The sequence below is a fragment of the Candoia aspera genome, chromosome 4 (genome assembly GCF_035149785.1).
Source record: "Candoia aspera isolate rCanAsp1 chromosome 4, rCanAsp1.hap2, whole genome shotgun sequence".
NCBI classification, from domain to species: domain Eukaryota; kingdom Metazoa; phylum Chordata; class Lepidosauria; order Squamata; family Boidae; genus Candoia; species Candoia aspera.
This window is the reverse complement of record NC_086156.1, coordinates 81,231,104-81,254,709: the sequence shown is the minus strand read 5'-3', so window position 1 is coordinate 81,254,709 and position 23,606 is coordinate 81,231,104. Positions and strand designations below refer to the sequence as shown.

At 41.2% G+C, this 23,606-nt stretch overlaps 1 protein-coding gene across 2 annotated transcripts in view; it reads right to left on the bottom strand.

Annotated features, from left to right (window-relative positions):
- Nucleotides 1-23,606, bottom strand: part of NPEPPS (aminopeptidase puromycin sensitive) — a 107,384-nt gene that overhangs the window by 34,347 nt on the left and 49,431 nt on the right. For both annotated transcript variants that reach the window (XM_063300752.1, XM_063300751.1), the window contains exons 9-12: nucleotides 21,455-21,569; nucleotides 8,286-8,450; nucleotides 7,951-8,055; nucleotides 2,449-2,509 (exon numbers count right to left, since the gene is read on the bottom strand). In XM_063300752.1, the coding sequence (XP_063156822.1) occupies nucleotides 2,449-2,509; nucleotides 7,951-8,055; nucleotides 8,286-8,450; nucleotides 21,455-21,569 (446 nt within the window). The remainder of the gene's footprint in view (nucleotides 1-2,448; nucleotides 2,510-7,950; nucleotides 8,056-8,285; nucleotides 8,451-21,454; nucleotides 21,570-23,606) is intronic.

Below are 23,606 nucleotides of genomic sequence, written 5' to 3'. Positions count from 1 at the left end.
TAATCTACTCAGTGAGACATGGAAGATTTCAAGCAGACTTTCTCAGATTTTCATAAAGACTTTAAACAGATCTTTTTTGATTCCTGTCAAGTTTTTATGCAAGGCATTCAGGACATTGTGGAAAATATGAGGTTTAAAATGTGTCATCTGGTTGGGGATGTCGTGGAAGAAATTGAAGAGCTTAACAATGATAGAAATGTTTCTTCTAATAGCCAGATTGGGGCTTCTGTTGAAATGCTGGATGAAGATTGCATAGTCAAGTTGAAGAAATTAAAGGGACAGATCGAATTGCAAGCCATAAGTGAAACTGAATTTCTGATGGAATGTTATGGAAAAGAAGGGGATATTATGTATGGGAGGCTTTCTGTTGAGAAGTCGGAGTTCTTAAGGGCGGCTGTTGGGCTGTTTGATTTCTTTATGAAAAAAGCTCTATGTGTATTATGAGGATATATATATGTTCTGGTTTATTCTGAAGTGGGGTAAGGGCTTAAGAATATCTGGATTGCTTCTAGGGCTGGTTTGTCTCCATTTACCTTTAATGATTTGGATAAAGATTAATTAGGTATAATAATAACTGCTTCGTTTTAGGCTTAATATGATTAAGAGTATTATAATTGTTGTATTATTAATTATAATGGCAGACAATTTATATGCTTTTTAGTTTGATTTTTATTATAGTAAACAGAAATGTATGGAATAGTAGTAGGAAGGAAATAATTAAATAAATGTTATTTTGGGCGGGGGGAGTTGATTAGGAGGTAGGGGTGTGTGTGTGTGTCTGTGTCTGTGTTTGTGTATCCTTTTTCTTTTAATATAAGGGGATGGAGCACTGTATTTAGTGATTTTTATAATGTGCCAATAGAGTGATTTATAGAAATAACGTGATTTTGTTTTAGTATAGAGTAAGGGATTGATTATGGAAAACTTGTTCTATATCCTTGCTGTTAAAAGTCGGAAGTCATGTCTTCTTGTAATCTAGAAAAAAAAAATTCTCTTGTGTTTTCACTTTTTTCGTTTTTTCTTTTTGTAGTTTTTTTGTAGTTTTTATCTTTGTCTGAAATCTAATAAAATTCTTATGAAAATAAATTAATAAAAAAGTAACTTTGCAACCAATGTCCACACATACAACCTTCAACAGTGTCTCTCTTTCAGTCGCGTGTTCACCGGTACAGTCAGTTAGTATGTGTGGTCCTGTGCCTGACCCATTTTTCTTTTTTCCCCTCCACGCAGAGTAGAGAGATTGCCTAAACAACTGATCCCTTCCTGAGCTGCTTTTCTGTGCAGCCCAGCCCAGCCCAGCCCAGTGCTTCCCCAAAAGGTGCTAACAGCAAGTTAACAAGCTCAGCTCTGTGACCTTAATAAGTGCTGGCAGCTGCTGCCTGTAAATGACAAGACTTTATTCACTTTCACACCTTGGGCTTTTGTTTGCCTCTGAAGCAGCTGTGGCGCATAAAAACAGCTGGCACTAGCATGTTCCTTTCAGTGTGTATTCCCCGTTGTGTGCCTGCTTACCCTCTTGTAAATCCCTTCCTCTCCAATGAATGCAAATACAAACATAAATTCTCTTCTTGCTAATTAGAATAAATAAATTTTAGTTTTGTATGCCACCCAGAGTCCACTGGGCGGCCAATAAATTTAAATAAATAAATAAATAAATAAATAAATAAATAAATAATCAATCAATCAATCAATCAATCAATCCCAGCACTGGGGTGAGAATTCCAAAGGGCAGGGGAGTGGGGAAAAGGGGCTGTAAGACATACCCTTTTACCCGGCTTCCTCATGAGTCAAGTTCCAGAAACCTTCCCCACCATTTGGACTCACCCAGCTGTTTGGGGTCTATCCTTCTGATGTTGCAAAACAAAGGAAAGCTGAAGTAAAATCCTAAGTACAGTCACAGTCATGTGATTTTCCACTAGCGACCACATCGCTTAGCGACCAAGTTGCTGGTCCCAATTTTAGTCGCTAAACAAGGACCATCTGTACTTAGATTACAAGATTTAGGCATGTATCACTGCATATTTATCTTCTGTACAGAACCTAATATACTGATGTTGTTACATACAATATTAAAAGCAGCAACAGTGTTTTTACATTATCACATTATATACCACTTATTTTCTTATTAAAAGAAATTTATCAAAGCCTTAATATAATGCAAGACTGATTTACTCTGATCAAGATTGGAGGAAGAAATGGAAAATGCTCAGAATTCACTATGGGATTCTCTGATAGTAGATTACTACTGCAGTGTTCTAATATGACAAAGAAAGGGTTGTGGGAAGGGTCAAGTTTCCATAAAGCTAAAATTCAGAAGAAACTACATCGTTGGTGAACTTCCTTGCCTTTTCAGTTAAAGAAATTCAGTATGGGATGATTTAGCCTCTTTCATAAATGGAATGCTCTGGAGGCAACAGAAAAGACAAAAACCACAAGCATCACAGTTACCTGTAGAAGCATTCTTATGCTGAAACTTGGTAAGATACAGGTGCATTCCTTTCCGGAAGTCCTATAAAACAAGAATTTCAATAGAATTTTCAAAATTAATTCATTTCTGCTTTAGGCAGGAAGGTATGTACCCCTTCCCACAAAATCATTTTTTAAGAACAGAGTTTTCTGGTTAATCAAAATTCAACCTATGTACTTATATTTTTCACTTTGCTATCAGAATACTTATGGTACCATTTGGACCTTAGGAACAAAACAGTGGCTAGTTCAGAATCTGAAACCTTGAGCCCAATGCAATGCTCAAAAGCCTTGGGGGTAAATCCAAGAAGTCACCAAAAATGTTATTAAATTGTAATTTTGAATGTGACAGACCAGAAAAATGGTTAAATATGTGATTGGGGAATAAACGTATTAACTATATTCAGTTTTAATTACATGTAAAAGAAATAAAATTTAGTTTTGCCATGGCCCCAATCACTTCTTTTTGCCTCCCTATACTTCATAGGCCATGTACGACCTCACTCTGGAAAAGATCTGCAAGATATTAAGCATGCGTAAATAAAAGATAAGTCTGGTTTGAGCACAAATAAGGCACCTAAAGAATACTCTAGAGACTCATCTGTATCTCCTGCTTGCTCTGCTCAGACACCCCACATTGTCTTAAACTTACCCCCAGCCCATTGCAAGGGTAGATTTTACCATCATTTCTTGCTCCAGCACAAAAGTGGAGTTTTTCCATTTCTGCTGACACAAGCCATTCTGAGCAGTCAGTTTCCAATTAATTATTCCAGGTCAGTGGAATAATTAGAGGTATCGGTCAGTGACTGGGGTATACCCACTCTGTTCCCTGGCCACTGGTTGGGGGGGGGGCTTTTAGCCCTTTAGCAGTAGGAAAGTCAAGATTCTCCTACTATGCAAAAAAGCCATGTCATCCCTGTCTTTTGACAATCCATACATGGCAGAAGTGGGGAGACAAGGACTCAGTCTTTTGGGTGCCAGATTTCCCAGCAACCAAAAAAAACAGCTTCCCTACATGGAAGGTCTGCTGTGTAGCACCTAAGCTGTGGAGAGTTTGTTTTATACATGTCCAGTGGTCACCTGGCAGACCACTGGAAATGTCATTTTGACAAGTGTCGGCAGTAAACTGGTAAACCACTGAGCTGTATCAAGAATGGCCCACACAAGGATAGCAACATGGGCACCAAAGCCATGGGGGTAAGGGTTAGACAGCTTCACTGCAGGGCTGCCAATGTTGCAGTCAGCAGCCCCACAGTGAAGATGAAAACAGCTTTAGAGCATGGTCGTCAGCTGCAACTTTGTGGTCAGTTCTTTGCAGATTCTGGATATTCATTTGTCAGAGATGTTCTAGCTGATCCTGCAATGAGCAGGCATTAAATTAGATTACTTCTAAGGTCCTTCCAAGTCTATATTTCTATGCTGCTAAGTTTCTGTCAAGACAGAGTAGCAGAGAATCAGTAAATTGTTTAATAATATGTAAGATATGTAACTGAAAAGCCTTCATATGCTAGTTCAATAAAATGTATATCAACAACCAGAATTTTAAAGGTCATAAAATAAAAATGATATGATACAACACACAATAAAAATCTACCTGCTAAAAAAAAGGAAAATGTATTTGTTTGTTTGTTGTTGTTGTTGTTAAATTTATATCCCATCTTTCTGCTCAGGAACTCAAGGCAATATAAATAGCACTCCCTTCCCCTATTTTTCCCTCCCACAACAACCTTGTGAAGTGTGACAGGCCCCAAAGTCACCCAATAAGTGTTTGTGGCTAAGGAAGCACTAGAATGTGGGTATTTACCTTAATCAATACACCATACTGGCTCTCTTTTGTCTGTGTAAGCTGTCTGCATGATGTAGTATAGGTTTTTTCAAACTATGTTGGAGGGTAAGAAAGAGTTCATTTGAACGTAACTAAGTTTTTATCACTTTGCCTCTTGAACAGGGATTCCAGGTTTTTTTTTTAAAACTAACAGGTTCCACCACCTGAAAAAGTATGAAACCCCTTGTAAAGAGTATTCTTATAGTATTTACACACACTTTTAATGTCTTTAAATATGCAACTCAATTCACAAGGAAAATCCTAGTTAAGAATATCATCTGAGATTATTCCTGAACCATGATGATATGGTTGAGATAGACTTGTACCTGTATTAGGAAAAAGGAGGAAATATGAGCCCATTTCATTTTTTAATTTTTACTTTTTGCCCTTATGTAGATTATAAACGCTAGAGTCAGTTGAACCAATCCTAAGGCTTTAAAAAAGTGACAAGATTTAAAACTTATAATTAAGTTGCAATTAATTAAGTCCCAGTCGGTGTTGATAGGGAGTGAGAGATCCAGCCTGCGGCCCCTACTCTGTGGGATTCCACAGGGCTCGGTACTCTCTCCGCTCTTTTTTAACATCTACATGAAACCACTGGGCAAGATCATCCATCACTATGGGATGAGGTATCATCAATACACAGGTGATAGCCAATTATACATCTCCATCCCAGGTGAAGTAAGTGATGCTGTGACCACCCTCTCCGTGTGTCTGGGGGCTGTGGGGCCTTGGATAGGGAACAATAGACTTTGGCTGAACCCTGGTAAGACAAGAGTGGCTGCAGATTAATGGCTCCTTGGTTTCTGGGAAATTGCCATCTTTAATTCTGGATGGGGTCGCACTGCCCAGACAGATCCGGTGCATAACTTGGGGGTCCTCCTGGACTCACGACTCCTGCTCAAAGAGCAGGTGGCAGTCATGGCCAGGAGGGCCTTTGTGCAACTTCGTGTTGTGCGCCAGTTATGTCCTTTCCTGGAACGAGAGGCCCTTTGAACAGTCACTCAGGCCCTGGTTATCTCCCACATAGACTACTGTAATGTGCTCTACATGGGGCTACCTTTGAAGAGTATCCGGAAGCTACAACTGGTCCAGAATGCAGCCACGCAGGTAATTCTAGGCATCCCAAGGGTGGCACCCGTAACACCTTTACTGCATGAGCTGCACTGGGTTCCAGTTTGCTTCCAGGTCCAATTTAAGGTGTTGGTTATGACCTTTAAAGCCCTACATGGCATGAGGCCAGGCTACCTGAGGGACCATCTCATCTCCATTACATCGACCCATCCAACCTGGGCATGCAGAGAGGGCATGCTACGGATCCCATCTGCTAGAGAGTTCCATCTGGTGGGGTCACGGAAGCGTGCCTTCTCTGCAGCAGCTCCTGCCCTTTGGAACATTCTCCCCCCAGAGTTGAGACAGGCCCCATCACTCCTGGACTTCCGCAAAAACTTAAAAACCTGGTTTTGTCATCATGCCTGGGGCGGGAAGGAGAACAGCTCCTCGTGGGGATGGCTAGCTCCCTAGAATTGCCCTGTTTTGCTTAAGGATTGAGAGAGAACCTTGCCATCTGGATTCTATTACATTTTAGTATACTTATATTTCATTGTTTATTGTTTATTTATATTATATTATTGTATAGTATTTATTACATTGTGGTTAATTGTTTTTTACTGTAAACCACCCAGAGTCCCTCTTTGAGGGGGAGATGGGTGGTGATAAATTTGACAAATAAAATAAAATAAAATAAATAAAATAAAAGGTATTATTTGACTTAATATAAAGACATATTCATCCATGTGGAAGAAAATCCAAAATCCATAGTTAGGCATACCTAAAAACCAAACAACATGACACAAAAAAATTGCTCAAACTTCCCAGATTTTCCATTAATTAAAATAAATATTGTTCCCTTTCTTGCTATTTCAGTTAATTATAATAACAATATAATCCAGTTATGGATTCTGGATATTTTAGAGGCTCATAAATATATGTAGACCTGCATCAGAACTATCACTTACACCAATTGCCTGGAAACAGTGTGGTTAGAGCAACAAAAAAAATTTTCATCTGGAAATCACTTTGGTACAACCATATGCATACTGTTATTTTCTTCTGATTATCTATTCCATGCCCCCAAAAAGGAACACTGCTATTTGAAAACAATGCAAGTTTGCAACGAAGACTTCTTGGTCACACAAGTCAATTATCTGAGAAAGTTGTCATTAACTGGACCACTTTGCATGTTATAGAGAAAATCCTGCACATATTTAATGGCTACCACATATCCAGGGTTATACAAATTGGTCCCAAGAAAGTAATACTCTCTAGCAACTTCTCAAAATTCAGGGATAATCTCAGATGACATTCCTGACTAGGATTCTCCTTATAAATGGCACTACAGACTTTATGATAGAAACATTGTCCGTAAGTATCAATAGCGTGCTCTTCATCATGCAAATATCTTACAGAGACAGAAGAGGCTCCCTACTTCATAAGTTAGCTTTATACAAGACAACGATGAGAAAGGGTAGTAAGAGCAGTGCTAGGGTCCATGTTCAAGTTCTTCAATGTTGTAGTTAAGTAACTCTCAGAATCTGCAAGTGTATCTGTAAATACTCTGCCAACTGACATAGCTAGCCATATCTATATTCCAGTTAGGAATACTTTTTTCCCTATTTGATGAAGGGTGAGTTTGTTTCCTTTGCTGGGAGTTGCCATCTTCTTGGCCGTTATCTATTGTTCGTCTCTAGTTTTAATTTGTACACCAATAATTTTCTATATATAGTTTCTTTTACTAAGGCATAGAATTTCAATTCCATATTCACAAAACAGAATGGAATATATAGACTGTATAAGTCAGGGTTTCTCAGCCAGGGTTCCATGGAACCTTAGGGTTCTGCTAGAGGTCACTAGGGGGTTCCTGGGAGATCACGATTTATTTAATAAATTATTTCAAATTCAGACAACTTGACATTAAAGAGATAAATTTTGTTCTTTATTTTTAGTTTAAGAACACTGTGAATGCATATATACAGGCCTACCCATGAAACGCATATAATAATTTTCTAAGCTCTGGCCTATATTTGAGCCTGAATGTGCAGGGGTTCCCTGAGGCCTGAAAAATATTTCAAGGATTGCTCCAGCGTCAAAAAGTTGAGAAAGACTCATGTAAGTTGTGAAGTATTATACTCTAGCCATTGTATATAGAAATAGCAACCAACAGATATTGTTGATATCTTGGGTGTATCAGTACACTGTATGTATCTCCTGGCTTAAGAGACATGGACAACAGTATGCTGGCTTACAAAGCAGTCTCTTGGTTAGAGATCTTAGTTTGCAGAGAATAGCATGAATATGCTTAGGGTAAAACTGGACTTTGGTTGCACATGTGGCATACTAACCAAAATGTGCCAAAACCTGACTAGTTTTGCATCCTTACCATTAATGGGGATTGTGGCATGGATACAACTAAAAAATTAGTCAATGCTTCCCTTATTGTACTAAAAATGCTTCCCTTATCTTACTAAAAAAGACTAAGAAAAAAGCCCTTTGCTTTAGATTCTGCTTCATAATTCCCACACCTGAACTGCTATTTGAACTCCCACCACACACATGAGAAAAACATCCATAGTTAAATTATATTGTGTGTGTGTATTTACCTCATCTCCAATATAATCATGTAACATTCGAATTACTGATGCTCCCTTGCTGTAAGAAATTGCATCAAATATTTCATCCACTTCAGATGGATGGCCCACATTGACCTAGATGTGAGAAAAGGAGTAAGTTATACAACAGACAGATTAGGGTGCAGTTGAATAAATATTAAACAAATCAGAGTTACAACAATATAATCGCTTAGTTTAAGATATCAAACATTTTGCTCATTTGTTTCCCCCAATGATCAGAAGATATTTCCATGCTGAAGAAACATGTGAGAATTTGCAGAGGGATCACAAAGAAACTTCCACTAATTATTCCAGGTGACACTCACTTCAATAGGATGACTGTTGTCTAATGCATCAAGCTCCTGAGCTCTTGTGTAATCAGCAGAAACAAACTGAGTCCAGATATCATATTCTGGAAAGCAATGGTCTACACAAAGGTACTCAATCCAGGATGCAAAGCCCTCATTGAGCCACAGGTGAGTCCACCATTCCTAAACAGAAGAAAGAAAATTACTGACCATAAAAATATAGTTTTAGTCTGCATTTTAAAGCACAAGTCTAGCTATCAGACTCTGGGATATCACATTTTCTCAATGGCTGATAACCCCAGATCTTTCTAAGTAGAGATGAAAACTATAACAAAAATCCATACTGATGGCAAATCTGCAATTCTATGCAAAAGAGAAAAAACTGCATACTAAGCATAAATATTATCTCTCTCAAACAGCAAGCTTCCAAGCCCTATAAGCAGCCTTCTTGCACATTCTGCTTGGCCTGCACATTGCTGGAAGAGGTAAGACAAAGTTTTTCAACCTTTTTTTGTATGTGTGTGTGTTGTTTGGCTGGATTAAGGGGTGAAATGAACACTCATTTCACCCATTAACCCTCCTCCCAAAATACTGTCCTGATTTTTTTTAAGGGAGATCCGAGACTTAAGCTACCCATTTTAACAAATTCTCTGAGTCCCCAAACAGGAAAAAGATTCTGAAACTTTTGGGTACACCTATTCATTTACAGAACCTATAAATGAAGTATTAAGGAACTTTGAGTAGCCCACCTTTACCCTGCAGCATGAAATGAACAGACAGAGGCCAATGGACTCTCAGAAGCAGTTTAGAGGAAAAAAAAGCAGCTGATATATCCATGGCATAAAGAAATCAAACAGGAATGTCTTTTCTCCCTTTCTCTGATTTGACCACTGAAATAACATTTTGTTTAGTGAGTAAACATTTTAAATTGTAACTGAAAACAATACAAATACAGTAAATCTTCTTTGTAACAAACAAAACATATTAGCACTACTAAACTGCCATTGGATAAAAAAATATTTTTGACTAAATACTACAATGATAAGAAACAGATAATAATTTTTATTGTGGTTTGGATTTTATCAGGCAATGTCAAATTCTGGGCTTCAATGGAAAAGAGCATTATCAGCATTAACACAATTCTAAAAAACTAGTAACATTCTAATCTCATATTTTAAGGCCTGACCTCAGAGAGAAAGTTATTTTTACATACTCTACTTTCTTAAAATTCTAGAAGCTTAGTGTAATGATTGCCTATCCTAAAACACCATCAGACTCATGAACAAGTTCATAAAGATATCTGATTTATTAAAGAACAGTATGCAGGATCACAAAGAAAGCTGAGAATGGAAAAAGCGCGCCAGATGCAAACTAAAAAACCCTCGGTACAAACAAGATCCCTCCCCCTGTAGAATCTTCTCAGGCTCACAATCCCAGGTGCTCCTAACGGCTCCTGATGGTCCGTGGGAAAAGTCCTTGAGCCGAGCACATAACCCAAACACATTCCATTGAAACAAACACAGATACAGAGCTTGGCACAATGTTTCACAGCAGCTCCCTCCCACCAGAAATGCGCATCAGCACCATGGCATGTGAAAGGTTACGATGTACAGTGCACATTGAAACAGTGAACATGACATACCGCCCCCCCAAAAGAAAGAAAAGTCTAAGTGGCAGGCTTCAAAGGGTAAGCTAAGTGGAAACGGTTAACTAAATCAGGAGCATTAACGTGGCAAGCAGGCACCCATTCAGGATGAGGAAAGTGTTTCCAGCGAATCAGGTACTGGAGGGAGCCCTGAAGCTTGCAAGAATCAACGACCTCCTTGACTTCAAAGTGTTGTTGCCCGTCAATCATGATCGGAGCAGGAGGAGGAGGTTGGGGATGCCATTGGGAAGATTGGTGGACAGGCTTGAGCAGGCTGCAATGGAAAACAGGGTGCAAACGTTTCAAATCGTGAGGCAAATCCAACTTAACAGTAACCGGATTGACAATGCCAACAATAGGGAAAGTACCAACAAATTTGGGAGCAAGTTTTTTTGATAGTTGTGGGGACTTTATAAACTTGGTAGAGAGATAAACCTGATCCCCAATATTGAAATCATGTTGCATAGAACGGCGTTTATCAGCCTGGCATTTGTAAGCAGACTGGGCATCAGCCAAAGCCTGCTGAATTACCGGCCAGGAATCAGCCAGCTGAGCAGCCCAGTCAGAGGCAGAACAGGACTGGGGAGGTGTTTGTGGCAGCTCAGGGATGGGAACAAAGTCATGACCAGAAACCACACGAAAAGGGGTATGCCCAGTGCTCTGATGGACAGCATTGTTGTAAGCCACCTCAGCAAAGGGCAACAAGTCAACCCAGTTGTCTTGATGGTAATTTATGTATGCCCTTAGGAATTGTTCAAGGGTAGAGTTCAAAACCTCTGCAGATCCGTCAGTCTCAGGATGCGACGATGTGGACACCTGTTTGGTGCCAATCAATTTTAAAAATGATCTCCAACACTGGGAAGTGAACTGTGTCCTGCAGTCGCTGACCAAACGGGAGGGGCTACCGTCGAGACGGTAGATGTGGATGAGAAAGAGGTGGGCCAATTGTGGGGCCGACGGGATGGATGCACACGGAATGAAATGGGCTTGGAGAAAAAATTGTCATGAGTAAGGATGGCGAGCAGGGGGCTCCCATCCAGACTGTCAAGCGCATGCGTAGCACTGAGGAATTGTTCAGCCATTCAAAGAGACACAGATCGGGACCGCCTTAACCCTTGGGGGTTATATGTCTGGGTTTTCCCACGCTTCTTCAGTTTGTTAGGATTCCTGCTAAGTACTAGCAATAAATATTAGAGACCAGTTCCTTGTCTCAGTGTGTTTCCTGGTTGTTAGGACAAAATCCTTTACAACCCAAATGACAGTTTTTTTCTGACTGGGTGGCAGGTCCACAATAAAGTCCATAGAAATCTCCTCCCAGGGACGGGATGGGCAGGCTACTGGCTGCAGGAGCCCCTGTGGCTTACCCCCTTTCCGCTTTGACATGGCACAAACAGGACAGGAAGCAACATAGTCTTTCACATCACGCCTTAAAGTTGGCCACCAAAATTGACAGCGAACCAAATGCAATGTTTTGACAAAACCAAAGTGTCCACCAAGTTTGTCATCATGGGAACGCTGCAAGATATCAGCCCTCAAACCTTCAGGCACATAAAGGCGGTGTTCTACCCACGCCAGACCGTTTTCAAAGGAAACATTGTCTCTATTAGCTAGCAACTAATAGAGTTAGCAAGTGTCAGATTTCAGTGCCTGGAGAAAGTCCTTTTGTAACTGACAAGGAACTTGCATTTTCCACTTCCCAGACGGAGGAGGGGGCGGGGTTGCCTGCGCATGGGTCTGGCTCTGGGTGACAGCAACCAAGCCCAGTTGTGGTTCAGTGAGAACAGTCCCAACTATATCAGCCACGTGGTCAGAGTCCTGAGGCAAATGTGACAAAGCATCGGCCAGAAAGTTTTTCTTTCCTGGAATAAATTTTAACTGGAAGTCAAAGCGACTGAAAAATTGAGCCCAGCGAATTTGTTTAGGACTAAGACACCGGGGGGTGCGGAGGGCTTCCAAATTCCTGTGATCGGTCCAAGCCTCGAAAGGGCATTTAGCGCCTTCCAGGAGGTGACGCCAGGCTTCCAAAGCGGCTTTTACAGCAAAAGCCTCCTTTTCCCAAACATGCCACTGGCGTTCCACTGTCCATTTCTGGACAGATAAGCGCAGGGCTTTAAGTGGTTTTCAGAATCTTTCTGTAACAATATAGCCCCAATTGAGAAGTCAGAAGCATCAACAGGGACCACAAAGGGGCGGTCAGGATCGGGGTGCTGTAAAATAGGCTCAGCAGTGAAAAGGGTTTTTAACTTTTCGAATGCTGCCTGGCATTCAGGTGTCCAATTCAGCACTGCCCCAGGATTTTTCACCTTGCGTGTCTCTCCCAAACCCTTGGTACGTAGCAAGTCAGTAAGGGGCAAAGCAATCTCAGCAAATCCCTGGATAAACTGTCGATAGTAATTACTGAACCCTAAAAAACTTTGTAATTGCCTCCGGGTGCAGGGGCATTCCCAACTTAAATTCTCCTGAATTTTTTCAGGGTCCATCTCAATGCCTTTGTCAGATACCCTATAGCCTAGATAGTCAAGTTGGGTTTTGTGAAATTCACATTTGGAAAGCTTGGCATAGAGTTTGGCATCTCTAAGCTTACTTAACACCTGTTTGAGGAGGCGTTCGTGTTCCTCCTCGGTTTCAGTGTAAATGAGAACATCGTCTAAATAAACCAGGACCCCTTTAAACAAATGATCACGTAACACTTCATTAATCAATTGTATGAAGACCCCGGGCGCCCCTGCTAACCCAAAAGGGAGGACTTTGTTCTGAAATGAACCCAATGGGCAATTAAAAGCAGTTTTCCATTCGTCTCCATCTCATATGTGGATGCGAAAATAGGCTTCACGAAGGTCGAGCTTGGAAAAAATCTTGCCCTTGGACAAATGGGCTAACATGTCTTTCATTAGAGGCAGAGGATATTTGTTGCAGACCGAGACGGAATTTAACCCCCGATAGTCCATACAGTGTCTAAGCGTGCCATCCTTCTTTTCACGGAAAAGCACAGGGGCCTCAACTGGGGAATTTGCAGGTTCAATAAACCCCCTTGACAGGTTTTTGTCAATAAAGTCCCGCAATGCCTCAAGCTCTTTCTGAGTCATTGGATAAATTTTCGGCTTGGGCAATTGAGCGTTGGGAACCCACTCTATTGCACAGTCAGTTTTCCGATGGGGGGGTAGATGATCTGCTTCCATTTCCCCAAAGACGTCTGCAAAGCCTTGGTATCGATCTGGCAAGCCTTCTAAATGTGTCAAGCTAGGGTGCGGCGTGGCAATTGCAGCCCTTCCAACCCCCACACGTGAAGCTCTGTCCGCTGTAGGGGCTTGGTAAAACCCATCCTTAAAAGTCAGAGTTCTGTGTTCCCAGTTTATATATGGGTTTCGATAGGTCAACCAGGGAATCCCTAGAATTACCAAGGGATTGCCAACAGGGGCCACTACAAATTTTAAAGATTCACGGTGGCTGCCTATTTGCATCGCAACAGTTCCAGTGAAATGGGTTGCCGCCCCTCCCCCACCATTGAACCATCCAACTGTGTAAAGATCAAAGGCTGCTGGAGGGGAAAGCTAGGCAGGTCCAGAGCAGCAACCAGATCAGGGTGAATCAGACACCTGGAACACCCAGAGTCAACTAAAGCCCAGACCTTTGTGCGGGAGCCCAATTTCACTTTTACTGCTAGAGTTGGACAGTCAGCACTCACCATGGCATTTTCATGCCCATCCTCCTCTACCTGCCTGCAGGCGCTTTTCAAGGCAGGTGGCTGGCGTTTCCCGCCGGTTCCTTAGAGTCATCTTCAACCTCTCCTGAGAAGTAGGGTACTTCTTCGGCATCGGCCGCCCCCTTGGCTGCCGTCATCCGCCGCGATGAGGGCAGCGATTTGGTCGGCGGTTTGCCCGCCCAGTCTCCAGCCTTGACTTTTGGGCAATCAGCTGCTCGGTGTCCTTCCTTTCTGCATCGGAGACACTGACCCTTCGCATAGTGCCGATCTCTCTCCTCTTCCCAGGCTCTGTAGCCTGGCCGGGCAGCAGTTGCAGCACTTCGGGGTCCCCTCATGGTGGCTGGTTGCCTTTCCGGTCGCTTGGTTTGCATGTAGGTATGCTGGGCGTGCTCAGCCTTGCCAGCCAGCCAGATCCATTCATACAATGTCTTTGGGTCGTCTCTGCACAATGCCCAATGCAGGACGTCCCTACTGAGTCCCTCTTTAAACCGTTCTATTAAGGCAGGCTGGGACCAATCGGTAATTTTCCCAGCTAAAGCCTTAAACTCCAGGGCATAATCAGCTACAGACAGTTGGCCCTGGCTAAGATCCTTCAGTGCCCTTTTAGCTCTTGCTTTGGCTAGTGGATCTTCCAAGTGCAGCTTTAACGCCCACATAAATTCCTCGAAATCCTCAAGCTCAGGGGAGCTAGCCTCGCTTAATTGAACATACCAATCAGCCGCTCATCCCTTCAGCTTGGTGGCAATGGCAGCTATTTTAGCCTCTTTGGAAGGGAAACAGGGTCCAAACTGTTTCATATAATTTTTTGCATTAGTGAAGAAGAAAGACAACTTAGTTGGATCCCTGTCAAACTTGACAGAAAAGTCTTTCACACCCGCTCCTGTTGGAGCTGAATTAGCGGCTGTTTGAGTGGTTGGGCCCCAGGTTACAGTAGTTCTCCTGTCTCGGGGTGGGGACACTGATGGACGGGCTCTGCGGGGTGGAGAGTCATCCCGACTTTGTCTCCGGCCCCGCTCCGTCGGTGGACCGGGCGAGGGGATGGAGGATGATTGCGTGGAGCTGGAATCTCCTTTGCACCTTGACTGCCCCCCCCCCATGAGAGAGACAGGGCTTTTAGCATGTACTCCATCGATTCTAATTTGGCCTCTACCACTCTTAGCCTTTCAGGGGTTTGCGATACCTCCTTCCAGGACACCTGAGACGTCCCTGGCTGGGGTTCTCCCATTTCATCTCAGGTGATTAACTCTGCGAGCGATTCACTGGGTGCTGGTTGCTTTGATGCTCTCCCCTCTTTGGATCCCTCTCCCTCCGGGCTGGAACTCGAAAGCTGCAGGGAAGCTGAAGGTTCTAGGGTGAGGCTCCGTTCTTCGCTCCTGACCGTTGACTCAGGCATCAAGCTAGTTGGCTCGAGTCTCCCGGTCGTGGGTTTGGCTTTGGCCATCGTTAACTGTTTTCCCTCACAAGAAACTAGTCTTGGCAGGAGCTAACGGTACAACTTTGGTGATTCTCAGCTTTATGTAATGATTGCCTATCCTAAAACACCATCAGACTCATGAACAGGTTCATAAAGATATCTGATTTATTAAAGAACAGTATGCAGGATCACAAAGAAAGCTGAGAATGGAAAAAGCGCGCCAAATGCAAACTAAAAAACCCTTGGTACAAACGAGATCCCTCCCCCCGTAGAATCTTCCCAGGCTTACAATCCCAGGTGCTCCTAACGGCTCCTGATGGTCCGCGGGAAAAGTCCTTGAGCCGAGCACATAACCCAAACACATTCCATTGAAACAAACACAGATACAGAGCTTGGCACAATGTTTCACAGCAGCTCCCTCCTACCAGAAACGCGCGTCAGCACCATGGCATGTGAAAGGTTACGATGTACAGTGCACATTGAAACAGTGAACATGACACTTAGGCCATACAAGCAGGGCAAACTGAACCCATAAAGTTTCTGTAACTAGCCCTATGCAACGATGGAAGATAAATAAAGCCTTTCTTTGTGTCTAAGGGGCAAGTTGCTTATAGTGGTTTCTGGGCAAGCTGCTCAGACCAGTTAAGAAAAAGATGGAAAAAATTGGGAAAATACACAATGATTATAAATGGGGCAATACATTGTCTAGTCTCCTATAAAATTTGGTAAATAAGGCAGGATGAGTTTACAATAAAATGCTTTGTCTGGAGACACCCTTGATTTGGGTGATAAGAACACAGAAGATACATAAAAAGAGACGTGCAGATATGTCTCGAGAATGAACTGCAGCTCAACAAATTTGACAAGTTTTACTATAATATTTAGCCATCTGATAGTGGTTCAGGTTCTTGCAAAATTTACTTTCAGCCTAATACAACTACCTAAGAAACAGTGCCAAAACTGAAAATGCTGGTATTTTTCTCCCTGGTTTAAAAATTCTACAATAGTGCCAATCTGCTGCTTTTATTAGTTATATGCATTCTTCAGTTTATCGGGCCCTTCTCCACTTGCACTGAACCATGGCACAAGCATACCTTGACAAGAACACTTTTCCTCCCATGTCCTTATGGCATTCCCTTTATTTATTTGTTAAATTTATTATTTTATTTGTTAGATTTATATCCCACCTTTCATTCAGGAGCTCAAAGTAGCATATATAAGCATTCTTTTGTTCCATTTTTCTCTACAATAACAATGCTGTGAGGATATTGGGCTGAGAAAGTGTGACTGGCCTAAAGTCACCCAGGTACCTTCCATGGCTGAAAGTAGACTAGAACTTGGGTCTTTCCAGTGTTAGTCCAACACTTATCACTTGTAACACACACTGGCTTTATTTTATCTTGTCCCTAGCCCAAGAGTGAGACAGGTTTAAATCATTCTTAGCTGTATCTGTGTTGAAATAGTATTTTCCACCTTCTTCCAATAGTGCATAAGAACAACTTCAAGGTGTATAAAATCTGTTAAGAGTTTGATACTTATTATCTTGAAAGGAAGTCAGGAGACTGCAGTGACTTGAAAGTGACACAGACATGAATGGGCAATGACAGCCAATTTCATGCTGGTATAGTTTTCTGCCAACACAAAGGTGAGTGAATAGTACTTCAGCTTAGGAGTAAGGAAGAGTCATTGTCATATAGAACCGTCCTTATACCTATACAGAGAAGTCTACAGGCTGACACTGATCAGGTGTAAACACATAAAGCTTTAACAGCAGGATCTATCTCTTGGATGTATCTTTTTCCCAGCATCATTCAAAGTTCTGCTTTACATAACTAATACAGATTTCTGACCTAAATCAGCTAATTCAATTAACAAAAGTCACATTTTAAAAATAAAAAACAAAGAGTTGAAGTAAAAAGCTGGTTCCGATGGGACCAGGTATTTGTCCACACAAACAATAACTACCACAATATCTAGCTTTATACTTGATCCTACAATATCAAGTGTAAAGCTAGAAATAGTGTACATAGCATTTACAATGGAGAAATGAATTATGCACTGCATGAACTATCAGTGGTAATTGTAATATAAAATAGGTGAAATTTACTGTTGCAGCCACACTCTTGAAGTATAATCAAGAAGCTATGCCATAAAACCACTAGGAAGAAATATCAAGGAGTTTTTGGAATTCAGAACAGATTTAATTATTTTGCCAGCATTTCTTTTCTCTCCTCTACTGTGAAATGAGCTGATGAACTCATGACTGTGGTGCCTGTTAACATCTCACATTAGCACAGCAGAGTGGTAACATCAGCTCTTCCTGCTCAGGGTATCTGTGTGCCAATAGTTACCAAGCGCAAACAGGTAGGAAAAAATAAGTCATACTGACGTGAAAAATAAAGTAAATCCTTTGGTACAACCAGGGCTATAAAAAAATTCATCAGCTTTCCCCAAGGCCTCTTCCACATGATAGAAACTCTATTTGGTAAGGCTGTGTGGTGTTTTGGAGTTGACAAAAAACTACTCTGGAGTGCATGGGGGCATGCATATAGGAATTGTCTGCAACTCTTTACAGCCATGTATGTTCCCCAGGATCATGCAGCTGCATTCTACTGCTATAGAAAAATCTGAGGAAACAACAAATTTGGTTTAAGGAGTTGTAGACAAGTGCTATATGTGCCCCTCCATGTGCTAGAAGTTACCTTTTGCTTTCAAATCCAAAACATTGCACAATCCTACTAGTCACACTAAGCTGTTTCTCTCATGTTCTTCAATATCCTAATGCAAATCAAATGCTAAAAATACATGATTTGTGGTTAATACATTTACGTTTCAACAATGACTACAGTACTGTAATAACTGACAGCTGAGAAAAGTTGGCCTTATCAAGTAACATACAGCAGGCAAAATCCCCCAGAAACAAATGCTACGGGAAGAGGTCACATGTCTATTCTATTTGCACAAATTATTTCCAATCTTGTGTGTGTCAATGAGACTATGGGAGAGAGGAAGCCCAAGTAAAACATTAAATCTCCTAAGCAGTACAAAATGAACATCCCAAAAGCACTCTGAAATTCATCAATAAACATCAACTTCAAAAGTTAATAGTATTTGCTGAATTGTTTATAATCAGCCCTGTATCAGTGATTTCATTTGAACATCGTAACAGGAAAGTGTATAACTTAAGTTTCCCCAACAAAACTTCCCTTTATAGAGGCAGCAATAAAGCCTGTGTGGGCAGTGAAGAGTAAATCACCATAGAAGCTGGACAAAGCATCAGTTTCCTGCATAACCCCTCTTCTCCAGATGACCAAAATACAGTTATGAAAAATATACACAAATGTGATTAAAAACTGACTTGTACTAATATGCAAATTGTACAAATCTTTTTATCTTGATGGAACAATATGAAAGAGTGCTTTGAGTTGAACCAAACTAGTCTCATCCATAAAAAATAAAAAATTTCTCTCTCCAAGTATAAAAGAAGGAAAAGTCAATCCAAAGCCTGTAGTAAATTTGGGCAAAAACAGAGGTATGTCTGTTAAACAGATGAGATCTATTAAAAATTCCCAGCTGGTAATTCCATTAATGCATTACTGGGGATAGCAATCACAAACAGAAAATTACCCTGAGTGGAAACTTGGATTTAGCTGGGGTGGATAACTCCCAGCCTCCCGTCACTGCAGCAGCCAGCATGAATTTTGAACAAAGCAAACACTAAAGTTGATGCATCCAGACAAATCAATACTGACCTCAGCCTTTAACTTGATTTTACAAAGGATCCTTTGGGTAATATTCACCATCTGTTTGTTGTTTATTCGTTTAGTCACTTCCAACTCTTCGTGACTTCATGGACCAGTCCGCACCAGAGCTTCCTGTCGGTCGTCAACACCCCCATCTCCCCCAGGGACGAGTCCGTCACCTCTAGAATATCATCCATCCACCTTGCCCTTGGTCAGCCCCTCTTCCTATTGCCTTCCACTCTCCCTAGCATCAGCACCTTCTCCAGGGTGTCCTGTCTTCTCATTATGTGGCCAAAGTATTTCAATTTTGCCTTTAATATCATTCCCTCAAGTGAGCAGTCTGGCTTTATTTCCTGGAGGATGGACTCGTTTGATCTTCTTGCAGTCCAAAGCACTCTCAGAATTTTCCTCCAACACCACAGTTCAAAAGCATCGATCTTCCTTCTCTCAGCCTTCCCTATGGTCCAGCTCTCGCAGCCATATGTTACTACGGGGAACACCATTGCTTTAACTATGCGGACCTTTGTTGTCAGTGTGATGTCTCTGCTCTTAACTATTTTATCGAGATTGGTCATTGCTCTTCTCCCAAGGATTAAGCGTCTTCTGATTTCCTGACTGCGGTCAGCATCTGCAGTAATCTTCGCACCTAAAAATACAAAGTCTTTCACTGCTTCTACATTTTCTCCCTCTATTTCCCAGTTATCAATCAAGCTGGTTGCCATAATCTTGGTTTTTTGAGGTTTAGCTGCAAGCCAGCTTTTGCACTTTCTTCTTTCACCTTCATCATAAGGCTCCTCGGTTCCTCTTCGCTTTCAGCCATCAAAGTGGTATCATCTGCATATCTGAGATTGTTAATGTTTCTTCCAGAGATTTTAACTCCAGCCTTGGATTCCTCAAGCCCAGCTTGTCACATGACGTGTTCTGCGTACAAGTTGAATAGGTAGGGTGAGAGGATACAGCCCTGCCGTACTCCTTTCCCAATATTAAACCAGTCCGTTGTTCCGTGGTCTGTTCTTACTGTTGCTACTTGATCGTTATACAGATTCTTCAGGAGGCATACAAGATGACGTGGTATTCCCATACCGCTAAGAACTTGTCACAATTTGTTATGGTCCACACAGTCAAAGGCTTTAGAATAGTCAATAAAACAGAAATAGATGTTTTTCTGAAACTCCCTGGCTTTTTCCATTATCCAGCGGATATTGGCAATTTGGTCCCTAGTTCCTCTGCCTTTTCTAAACCCAGCTTGTGCATCTGGCAATTCTCGCTCCATGAATTACTAAAGTCTACCTTGCAGGATCTTGAGCATTACCTTACTGGCATGTGAAATGAGTGCCACTGTTTGATAGTTTGAACCTTCTTTAGTGTTTCCCTTCTTTGGTATGGGGATATAAGTTGATTTTTTCCAGTCTGATGGCCATTCTTGTGTTTTCCAAATTTGCTGGCATATAGCATGCATTACCTTGACAGCATCATCTCGCAAGATTTTGAACGGTTCAGCTGGGATGCCGTCGTCTCCTGCTGCCTTGTTATTAGCAATGCTTCTTAAGGCCCATTCAACCTCACTCTTCAGGATGTCTGGCTCTAGCTCACTGACCACACCGTCAAAGCTATCCCCGATATTGTTATCCTTCCTATACAGGTCGTCTGTATATTCTTGCCACCTTTTCTTGATCTCTTCTTCTTCTGTTAGGTCCTTGCCATCTTTGTTTTTGATCATACCCATTTTTGCCTGGAATTTACCTCCAATGTTTCTAATTTTCTGGAAGAGGTCTCTTGTCCTTCCTATTCTATTGTCTTCTTCCACTTCCACGCATTGCTTGTTTAAAAATAATTCATCTCTTCTGGCTAACCTCTGGAATTTTGCATGTAATTGGGCATATCTCCCCCTATCGCTGTTGCCTTTTGCTTTCCTTCTTTCTTGGGCTACTTCTAGTGTCTCAGCAGACAGCCATTTTGCCTTCTTGGTTTTCTCTTTCTTTGGGATGTATTTTGTTGCCGCCTCCTGAACAATGTTGTGGACTTCTGTCCATAGTTCTTCCGGGACCCTATCTACTAAGTCCAGTCCCTTAAATCGATTCTTCACCTCCACTGCATATTCCTTAGGAATATTAGTGAGCTCATATCTAGCTGATCTGTGGGTCTTCCCTAATCTCTTTGGTCTGATCCTAAATTGTGCAAGAAGAAGTTCGTGATCTGAACTACAGTCAGCTCCAGGTCTTGTTTTTACCGACTGTATAGCTGTCCGCCACCTTTGGCTGCAAAGGATGTAGTCAATCTGATTTCGGTGTTGTCCATCTGGTGAAGTCCATGTATAAAGCCATCTCTTAGGTTGTTGGAAGGGAGTGTTTGTTATGCAGAGTGAGTTGTCTTGGCAAAATTCTATCAGCCTATGTCCTGCTTCATTTTGTTCTCCCAGGCCATGCTTACCTGTAATTCCAGGTGTCATTAAAGACATTCACCATCTAACCTGCCCTAATGTTTCCATCTCTTCAGGCCTGGTTTCTCAGCTGACATAACATGACCTGAGTCTGTCTACAACACTATGCAAATGCTGATATGCCCACTCTCAGTAACAAATATGGGGCACCTGCCACAATAATGAGTGATGATACCCAGGACTATAGGAATGGATTTAGCTACAATTTGAGTATCTTTAACTTAAATATACTTCTTAAATACCATAGTCACGAGGTTTCCAAACCACTGGTGAGCAAGTTCATGGCCCACAACAAGGGCTACCCACTGGCGAGAGGAGGAACAAGAGTTTTTGGGATCAATCAGCAGTGCAGTTTCCCTGCATAGGGGAAAGAACAGAGATTGAACAATGTGACATCAGAAAGGAACAGTGCAATTTAAAAACTTAGTTAAGCTAGAGAACTCATCTAACCAAAACTCATGTGGAAACAGAAAAATTGTTCTTCCATATCTACCAAGAGGCAACAAGGAAATACATTTTTCAGAGCACTCAGAAGAAGAACCACCCAACTCCTCAAAAACCAATTACTCTATTAAATGACTAGGTAGAAAATTCCCAGTTGAGTACATATGTGTCTATGCAGATAATAGGTTGCTATGGTTATTTTAATTATAAGACAAGGATCTTTATTATGGTCAATGACCAGTCCAATTTTAATTATAATAAAGCAACTAATATTTTTCAGTGATGAAAGAATTCACTCCAAAATACTTCTATTAAGAAACCCATGATATCACAATTTCAGCACATTTTATAAACTGACATAAATCAAGCATAAAAGATGTTTTATGTGGTTATATAATTCCATACTATTCATAATGCAAACCATGTTATCCATTTTCAGTTGAAATGTTATCTTGGCTGCTATATAGTAACTTATAATCCAAACCTAACGATGTGATCCTCATGAATGAGGTTTTAATTGCCTTTCTGAACTTTAAAGACATGTGCATGATAACGTTATTATTTTGGTAATAAGACTTGAAAAATTTTGATAGATAGATGAATGTAAGTGTATAAAAATAAAAAACCTTACAGACCATTTGTTCGTTTTTGGTTGAAAATAAAGGCAGGAAAGAAGGCAGGAAATTGCAGCTCAATAATTTTATGATCTGCAGTGTGAGACTGGCCTCTTTGGGGCCAATTTTTTTTTTTAAGACTTGGGGACCAAATGTGGCTTACCAACAATCTTAAATGTGAATGGGCAGTGTACTGGGCAGATAGCCAAACACACGTGTGAGTCTAATTCATGCACCTTTGTGAATTGTTACAAAGTTCAGAGAAAAGGGACCCACAAAATTATTGGAAAATCCAAGTGTTGCAAAGAGATCATTGAAAATAAATATGGAAATAACAAGTAGGTCCAAAATATAAATGAGGATTATTAGCCTGTAGTTAAAAAAAAACCTGACCTTCATCTAGAAAGTCAGCATGCCAAAGGAAGATTAAGTATTTTCTCTTTCCTATCTTATCTTGAGAGAATTCCCCCTAAAGTGACTGTTATATTTAGTCGGGATTTGAAACTGGAACTCTGATTAAACTTAACTATCAAAGCTGTATATACTTTCATTAAGGAGGAAGGAATTCATTTCTAAGAAAATATATGAAAGAAAATTGTCCTATCTTAGAGCAAACAACCATGCTGAGACAGTATCTTGGTCCCTAGTGTTTACTGTCCTACTCTAGTAGACAGAAAATCCTGCCAGACTGAAAGACCGTGGGAAACCCACACAGATAAACCCAAAACTCAAGGCAGGGCTGCTCAGAGTTTCTTTGAAGGAAAGTTCAAAACCTCTAAACTAAAGCATGCACTTTTCCCCCTGGATAGGGGCCCCCTCCTGCTCACCATCAGTACTCATGACAAGAATATCCATTCTCACATCCTATATACAAATTCTTAACCATTGTTAACAGAGCAATATATGCAAATTTTCTTGAATTCATGCTTGTGTCTCCCCCACTTCTCCTCTTATAAGGCCATGAAGAGACAGAAAGCTTTCATTCTCCATAATAGAAATCAGTGTCAAAGCCTGGCAACACAAGAATGTACTTCCAAGACACTGTGTAGCAGCCAAGCCACAATTACTGCTGCCTACCAGGCAATGGGGAAGAGGCTAGCAATGTCATGAAAGTTTGTCAGTACTCTCCTGGTCCAAGGACTCAAGAGATATTAAGCACACCTGGACAAATTTTATGTGGAAGAAGTCTACTCCCCAAATTGTGAATTTGGACACAGTTTATGTGACTGCCTACTGCCAGAACTATTGATAAGGGATTTGACTGGATTTATAGCTGATTGGTTAAACTTGTTTTGGGAACAAGGCCAATATGTAACCAAGTTGCTAAAGGCTCAAC